Genomic DNA, 9,037 nt, shown 5'->3' with positions numbered 1-9,037 from the left:
GAACATTCGATGGCTGGCCAGCTGTCACCACGGGGGGGGGCACTGGAGGCCCCCACAACAGCGGTATTAGTGGAGATGTCTCACTCTGAGAGGAGGGGGGATCGGAGCCTGCTGGGACCTGATGGGGGAGGTGGGGGGGTCCCATCGTGGATGGTCGATACGCTGGAGGACAGGAGGGGATGTGTGGAATGTTCTCTTGTCCAGTCTGAACAATGGAAATATACCACTTGTCGGGTTTCACAGCGGCACGTGACAAAAGGACAGCCACGCCCTGCGTGTCCAGGGTATACCCCGCCCCTCATGGACAAAAAGATCAATAAGTGAATGTGTGGTGTTTTATTTTTTATTTTTTAATCAGAGATGGGAAAGAGATCTTAATCCTGGTCGGTCAGAATCTCTTCCGTATTCTCCAGACAAATTCTGTTAAATGAAACAGACTTCAAGTGTTTCATAATTTAATAATCTCACACTTTGCTCCTTCGTAAAATCAAACACGGATAATTTGATGTCCTCTTTATTACAGGATACAGACACAAATGCAAAATTAGTATCAGACATTGAACCCTCGACAAAGTCGAGGAGCCAGTCGGATGGAGATCAGGCGGATGCTTTGGAACCGGCTTTCTTGGTTCTGCTTCTGGTTTTCCGGAAGAGTCCAGGTGACGACTCAGTTCCCATCTCCACCAGAACGGATTCGGCGTTCTGAAAAGGACGTTTCAATCAGAACTGGATATTTTCAACCAATGCGTGATCCAGAAAAATTCCTAAATATAATAAAAAATAACTCATGACACCACAAACTATCCCGACTCACGGCAAACAAACCAGAGACCATTCTGTCTTTTTAATTAATTGTGAAATGGGTTCGAGGTTTCTCAGACATCTTTACCCATGTACAAGTACTTTACATGGGTACCGTAACTGCTGGACTATTAAGCGCACCTGAATAAAAGCCGCACCCACAGAATTTTAAAACAATATTTATTTTGTACAAAAATAAACAACCGCATGCACAAGTGTCTACCGGTATATTGAAGTAAATAAACTTTAACGAAACATGGCTTGTAACAAAAATTAAAAAAATAGCAGCAGGAAGAGAGTTCGTCCTCTTGATGGCTTCTTTCACCGAATCTGTTCTGCGGGCCCTCACGCTGTCCAGCCGAGCAAACCCTTGTCCGTGTGAAAGAACCCTCCCGGTCGCTTGCCGTAACACTCCGGACTCCTAACTAACGTGGAAGCTTTTCGCCCGATGCCGTGCAGCTCAGAATGCAGGTGGAGTGCGTCTTTCCACGCAGTTGTTTTCAGCGCGACTGATGATTCACCTTTCCTGTTGACAGTCCGATACCTCGTCTGCATTCGTGCTCAACGGTGACAACGTACGTAACGCCAGTCACTGTTAGAGTCCTATGCTTTTTATTCTTATAGTGATTGTGACCGTCACCTGCCCCCTTGGCGGACTAGCCTATTCGTGTTTTATTAGTTTTATTACCTGCTTACCGCCGTAGAGGGCTGTGCACACCGCAGTGAACACACAACATGGACAAACACAAAGTGACAAATACACAGTGTTCTGAGAAGGAAGTGTGGCTCAGTTGGTAGAGTGGGTCGTCCAGTGATCAGTAAATCGGTGGTTCGAATCCCAGCTCTGACTGTCGGAGTGTCCTTGGGCAAGACACTGAACCCCAAATTGCTCCCGGTGGGTCTGGCAGCAGTCGCCCACTGGAGGGTGAATGTGCATATTACATCACATTATGTGACGTGCTCAGTTTTTTGGCGGCGGGAAGTCCGGTGTTCAGAATGTTACAGGAAGCTCGTGAAAGCGGGAAAAATACGTAAATTAGCCGCGTCATTGCACAAACCGCAAGGTTCAAAACATGGGAAAAAAGTAGCGGCTTATACTCCGGCAATTACGGTAGTTGTACCCGAGGTAACGCAGAAACCTTCTGCCGTTTAAGATCATTTATGATGGAACCCTCTGCCTTCCCCATAGTGTGCTCAGCTTTCATAGCGGTGGTCGCCATGTGCTACTCACCAAGCTCGTTTTTCTTGGGACCTTGCTTTTTGCTGAAAGCCTGGCTAACATGGGATTTCTGATCAGTACTAAACTTAGAACGGTTGAACTGTGACCCTCACATGACCTAATCAATGACTCCTGGACAGGTTTAAGCAGATGATTAATTAGGGTTATTAGGATTTGACTGATTTGCATTAACTGACGCGAGCACAGCGCTGCTTATGAAAGCAGGACAAGAAACTCTGCAACCAGGCACCCTGTCCCAAATTAAAAAACTTTATGAACACAATTTTAACAGAATAGCACGGATGTTTTACTTTGTATATTCTAAAGGACAGATCAGGCGCCTTTAAGAAAGTCGTGATTCAACCTTTTTTCTTTGCAGCCTTCTTCTTGCTGGGATTTCGTCCTCGTCGCCGTCTTCGACTTCAGCCTCTGCTTTCTTCCTCTTTGTGGACTTCTGGAAGGCAGGACAAATGCAAATCTCAACACTGAACAGGGAAAGAATTCCCCTGACGCAGTGTGTGTGTGTGCGTGTGTGCGTGCGTGTGTCTCGACCTGGGCAGGAGGGGACGCGGCTCCGGTGTCAGCAGTAAACTCCAGCTTCCCGTTGTCTTTGGCGTGGACAGTCTTCAGCCCCGCCTGCAGGATGGAGCGCAGCGTCTCGTAAGCTGGCCTGTCTTGGTATTCCAGTGATTTCACCTCCTCCATGAATCTCTGGAGCTCCTCTGGAACACAGGAGGGAGACAGACCAGAAACAGAATGGCTGCAACGCAGTCTTACATCTGTGAGGGCAGCAGCAGTAGTAGTAGTACCAGAAAAGGTAAGCAGATATATGTAGTATAGATATTACAAATGAATGTCTACCACAAAGTCCTCACGTATAAAGCCATCTTAGCACCAACATACAGTAAACAACCGACTAGCAGGAGGCAAAGGCGTGCGTGTGTGTGTGTGTGTGTGTGTGTGTGCGTGTGTTCCCCCCATCCCATTGTTGTGTGGGGGGGAAGCGTTGTTTCAGGGGGCCCTCCAAAACAAAGCGGAGCGTTTCAGCACCATGGACAGCTCCACAGTAGGAGTACGCCAGCCTCTAGTTTAACGACGCTGTCCTGCCAGGTGGAATCCCCCCCCCCCCCCCCCCCCCCACAGACACACACACACCCCTGTCCCACTGGGCCATTACACAGCGGGACTAATTACAGGTTGAAGGCTAATAGTAGCTGATTGGAATTTGTTGTTAGCGGTTATCAATGGCCCTGAAAACGCTCCATCCACGCCCCTGCGTGTGTGTGTGTGTGTGTGTGTGTGCGTGTGTGCGTGCGCGCGTCTTACCTGGCTTGTCTTGAGTGGAGAAACACTTCGACATGAATTCAGAGATGTTTTCTTGACACCTGTGAAGGAGAAAAGCCACGTTTTGAGACCCGCCTCTCGGAGAGCCGGCGCCGCTCTGCTGACCGGCGGCTTCCTGCGACTCTCCTCGTCCGGGTGCAACGCAGCCCCATGTCCCACCTGATCTTAGAGTCTCTGACGGAGAGCGGGTCCTGCAGCTTGTCCTCCCAGGGCAGGCGTCCACACAGCCACTGCACCATGCAGTAGCTCAGGATCTCCAGGTCGCTCCGCCTGGAGGCAGCTGCAGCCAAAGAGACAGAGGAAGCAGCAGCAGCAGCCGTTAAGGTCAGCGCCAACCGCAGCACGACACGCATCCCACCGGCATGCGTCGTAGGCTCGGCCGCACTCGCATGCATCCCACCGGCCTGCGTCGTAGGCTCGGCCGCACTCGCATGCATCCCACCGGCCTGCGTCGTAGGCTCGGCTACACTCGCATGCATCCCACCGGCCTGCGTCGTAGGCTCGGCTACACTCGCATGCATCCCACCGGCCTGCGTCGTAGGCTCGGCTGCACTCGCATGCATCCCACCAGCATGCGTCGTAGGCTCGGCTACACTCGCATGCATCCCACCGGCATGCGTCGTAGGCACGGCTGCACTCGCATGCATCCCACCGGCCTGCGTCGTAGGCTCGGCTGCACTCGCATGCATCCCACCGGCATGCGTCGTAGGCTCGGCTACACTCGCATGCGTCCCACCGGCCTGCGTCGTAGGCTCGGCTGCACTCGCATGCATCCCACCGGCATGCGTCGTAGGCTCGGCTGCACTCGCATGCATCCCACCAGCATGCGTCGTAGGCTCGGCTACACTCGCATGCATCCCACCGGCATGCGTCGTAGGCTCGGCTGCACTCGCATGCATCCCACCAGCATGCGTCGTAGGCTCGGCTACACTCGCATGCATCCCACCGGCATGCGTCGTAGGCTCGGCTACACTCGCATGCATCCCACCGGCCTGCGTCGTAGGCTCGGCTACACTCGCATGCATCCCACCGGCCTGCGTCGTAGGCTCGGCTGCACTCGCATGCATCCCACCAGCATGCGTCGTAGGCTCGGCTACACTCGCATGCATCCCACCAGCATGCGTCGTAGGCACGGCTGCACTCGCATGCATCCCACCGGCATGCGTCGTAGGCACGGCTGCACTCGCATGCATCCCACCGGCCTGCGTCGTAGGCTCGGCTACACTCGCATGCATCCCACCAGCATGCGTCGTAGGCTCGGCTACACTCGCATGCATCCCACCGGCCTGCGTCGTAGGCTCGGCTACACTCGCATGCATCCCACCAGCATGCGTCGTAGGCACGGCTGCACTCGCATGCATCCCACCGGCATGCGTCGTAGGCTCGGCTGCACTCGCATGCATCCCACCGGCCTGCGTCGTAGGCGCGGCTTCTCGTCCTCCACCTACATGCTCCTTTGTGGGCGTCGATGCTCGTGAACTCGATGGTCCCGTCGTGGCATCGCTTCGGGTCCTCCTTGTATTCTTTTAGCACGCCGTCAGGTGCATATCTGTAAGCCAGCCCATAATCGACCAGGTAGACCTGCAATTCGAGCGCATCAGCAGAAAATCACTTGAGAGGCTTTCTAGACGTAAAACTCGTTCTGAAAACAGACAAACAGACGATTCGGGTATCAGGTATGAACCACAATGACGATGAGTCCAGAGAACTCCCAGCATGCACTGCAACAAGTTTAGAAACCCCACTGAAATATCTGAATATACAATGGCAGTAGTAATTATACAGGCAACAAAAAGTGAGTTCACTCAGACTCGTGAGCACATTTTCACGCTTTGCGTTTTAAATCTAGACGCAAACAGAAGCTTCACTGCAAATAGTAAATCTCCCGAGGGACCAACTGTGTCCTTTATAAATAACCATTTAGTAATAACCGGATGATAAATTATTAATCTTCACATTAAATACTTGCCCCTGCCTTGTTCGCTAGATAAAGCCCTTTGATCTAATGTGTACGCATACAGCATGTACACAAACAGAAACACACACAAGGAGCACAAGCGCATCACAATCAAAATCTTCCCTCACGTTTTCGTATTGAATATCAGATCCTAAGCTGCAAGCTCATAAAGCACTTGCTTGATGGTGTGGTGCGTTCACTGACCTGGTTCGGATCACTGTGGCTCAGCATGAGGTTCGATGCCTTAATGTCCGCATGCACATACTCATGGTCATGGATGAACTCCAGAACATCAAGCTGAACAGAGAACAAACACAAGTCCCCCATGATGAACCCTTAACCCCCTGCTGACCCCCAAGAGCCAGAACAATCTAGATCAGACACAAACGTTTTGAGATGCTGTTCTGTAGAGCAGCGAATCCAAACTGAAACTATCGGTGCGTCTGGAGGAGAAATTAAACTGACGCTGCAGAAATAATGCAATAAATAAATAAAGGATAAGCCTTCCGGGCTACGCCGCTACTACTTGGTGCTGACGTCCGTAAACAATGGGTTTCAAAAAGAAAATAATGCACGAGTTCCAGTAAATCAACATTCCTCCACCTGGTAAAGGAAAAGAGAAAGGTTCCTCATAGACTCTCAGACAGCTCTCCGGCAAAGACAGAAAAACCGCCGACATTCACACTAACCAAAGAGCGAAGAAAATACACAAATAAATACCACACGAAGAAAACAATATCTACAATGCGTTCCTGAAATGTCCTTGTATTCTGTTCATTGTTTATCAAATGGACCAGGGTGACCCTGTACTTATCAGAAGTTGGATCGGTTCTGGCTTCTGATCGGTCCAATAATTCATGACGACACACGCTTTGTTCCATCATATTAAAGCTCAGGGTCAAGGAAGAACCAACCAGTCGGAGGCCCAGCTGCAGCACCAGCTTCCTGGGGAACCGCCTTCCACCGTCTTCAAATTTCTTCTGCAGGTCCGTGCCCAGCCTGTCGATGACCATGAACCTGTACCTGAAGGGAAGGCGGGACGCTGCTGGTAACCCGGCGGGATACGGAGCCGCTAACGTTTAGCATGGCCTCTGAAACCATGTCGTCACCGACGGCGTACCTTTTGCCTTCCTTCTCATGCAGACCCGAGCCCCAGTAGCGAGGAACTCCCAAGAATTTCAGTTTGCGAGACTTCATCCAGCTCTGAACTGCAGGGTGACATGAAATCACACAGAGATGCCAGAAGTACCGTTCTCCGTCCAAAACCTACAACAGCAGCATGTAAATCCAAGTAAAGAGCACTGAACACCAGAGCCATCACCCACTGGGGGGGGGGGGGGCAGCATGGCTGCAAGCTAATGCTGCTGGGACAAATATTTACCAATATGAGATCCCAGCATGAATAAAATATGAGCTTTAGGTTCCTTAGTAATATAGCAGTTAATTGTCAGGAGAGACTGACATTTGAATTGTTATTGTAGAAAATGCAAAGCTGTGGCCTTGGGGCTCCCTCCCCAACAGGACCGCCTTGTTTTAATTAAAAAGAAAAAGTGAGCTTTCCTTTACGTGCCCTTGTGTGGAGCGACGGTGTCGTGATATGATCACAAGGCCAGCTCCGGCTTCGGGGCACATTTCTAGCTGTGCGTGTGCTAAAGGGGAAGATAAGGCAGCTCACTCAGATCAGGCTTCGCAGCCCTCATGTAGAACTTCAGCTCAGAGAACAGGGGTCCATTTTCACTCGGCTCCTGTGGACGACAACAACAATTAAAATGGAGAATGAACTAATTAATTTAGAAAGGAAAAAGTGTTTGTTGACAAACATTTTGGTTTGCAAAAGGAGTCAAAGAATGGATCAAATTTGCAAACTGAGGCTGGACTGTAAAAAGGACGAAATCAAGTTTAATATTTTGTAATTTAAAAATACATTTTCTAATCATTTCTTGAATTTGCTGTGATTTGAAGAAACTATTTGCCTCCACCGTTATTTCATTTCAATAATTAGCTAAACGTGTTAAAAAGATATTCCTCCCGAGTAATGGAACTGAAAGCGTTTAGCGATTGTTCATTCTGCACTAATATCTGAATCTATCATTTAAATAAATCTTTTTCAGTTCATGTTAAAGTGACTCGGTCCTCTTACCACTTTGATCACATAGCGAGCATCTGCTCCCACGGGTGTGGAAGAATTCTCACCAGCTGGGGACATGAAAGGGGAAGTTATTTGTACTACAAATGTCTTACGTGTTATGTGTCATTTGAGCAAAACAATTCTTACCGGAATAAATGAGGCCGAAGCCGCCTCGTCCCACCGGAGCGCCCAGCTTCCAGGCCTTCTTCGCCATGTCTATCAGGACCTCTCCCGGTGGGAACTCCTCTGCCAGCTTCCTTTTGGCCGGAGCTCTGCCTTTCCCCGCCGCCTTACCCTTCGGAGGCATCTGAAACGAACAGCCGGCTGTCATTGCACGGCGACGCTGCGCCATTATGACGCAACGCTGCATGGGTCAGGGATGGGCTCGGTAATAAAGCCACTTCGGGAGAACCAGGGAGTCTTTAAGATGAACTAATTCCAAGTTGTAAAACACTTTAATGACAGCGACAGCGCACGAACGCCATGTTCTTTATATTCACAAGCTAAGTTAGCCGACAGCATCCCTTCGCCTGTAGCTTCGTTTATAGCCGCTAACGCTATCAGCCTGTGTCCTCCGCAGAAAATAATCAAAACAACGTTAGCTAGCGGGCTAGCAAATGTCGCATTTGATACTTTATGCTAGCCGCGCTGTCTCGTTAGCATCCGCTCTCAGTAAAACGAATGTTATTAAAAATTAAAATACACACCGTGATCTTTCTGTCGACAGACGTCAGCTATGCTAAATGAGGACCAAACTTCCCGCAAAAGTCCCAACAAGGAAGTGACGTCACGAGTAAAACCCACACGCGTTCCCGCTGGTTTATTATGCTCGACATGTCACGACGCGTTTTTAGTTCGCGTTCCGGGAGGAGGAAAATGTCGAAATTTCTGTTTGTACAATTTTATATGTATTTAAACAATTTTATTTTACAAGTTTAAAAAAAAAGGTGAGTTAGGCATGCACAGCACAGAGACACTTAACTTCCACATTTGCCTCAACACACGCTAAAGGAAGAATATCTTCGAATGTGTGACAATAAGTAAACAAAGTAAATTAGAATTATTTTTTTTTATCCTACATGTAGGATGAGCAATTATTACCTTTTAGTCAAAAATAAGATGTTCCCCCGTTTTACCACTCAGCTCTCCAAAACTGTGTACATTATGCAACACAATCAGGCAATTTGTGATGTGCTCAATAATGCATGTCCAAAAAATTAGCAGTTTTCCTCGAGCCACGGCAAATAAATTAAAAGAATTATCTTTGCTAAAATTTCGAATGGTTTGGTTTTCCTTGCAGGAGTTTTGACTGCACCCAGCCTCTCACCTGCAGGCAGCTGGGATAGGCTCCACTGCCCCTGACCTGGAGGCGGTTAATGCTCGTCATATCTACAATAAGATGGATGGAAGGATGGATTGTATCAAAAAAAATGTGTCCATTACTTTAGGGTTATGAGGAAATATAATAATGCAAAAAAGTAAAACATTTTTTTTTTTTTTTACAACAACCATATCCAAGACGCACAAGAGAAGGAGCGTTTTAGAATAATTTTTGAGTCAACCCTTTATCTGATCCACGTCCAATCCC

General features: G+C 49.0%; 1 protein-coding gene across 1 annotated transcript; it reads right to left on the bottom strand.

The window, feature by feature from the left end:
* Positions 1–335: 335 nt before the first annotated feature.
* Positions 336–8,212, bottom strand: vrk1 (VRK serine/threonine kinase 1). The gene is made up of 13 exons (XM_068751921.1): positions 8,157–8,212; positions 7,597–7,756; positions 7,462–7,517; positions 6,997–7,066; positions 6,442–6,529; positions 6,236–6,344; positions 5,526–5,618; positions 4,813–4,945; positions 3,524–3,644; positions 3,347–3,405; positions 2,573–2,742; positions 2,385–2,474; positions 336–702 (listed from the first exon to the last, which is right to left on the bottom strand). The coding sequence occupies exons 2-13, from the start codon at positions 7,754–7,756 to the stop codon at positions 598–600; spliced, it is 1,254 nt and encodes a 417-aa protein (XP_068608022.1). The 5' UTR covers positions 8,157–8,212; the 3' UTR covers positions 336–597.
* Between the last annotated feature and the right edge of the window lie 825 nt (positions 8,213–9,037).

This window comes from Brachionichthys hirsutus, chromosome 18 (genome assembly GCF_040956055.1).
Source record: "Brachionichthys hirsutus isolate HB-005 chromosome 18, CSIRO-AGI_Bhir_v1, whole genome shotgun sequence".
NCBI classification, from domain to species: Eukaryota; Metazoa; Chordata; class Actinopteri; order Lophiiformes; family Brachionichthyidae; genus Brachionichthys; species Brachionichthys hirsutus.
Note: the sequence above shows the minus strand (reverse complement) of the source record. Positions and strands in the feature narration are given on the sequence as shown.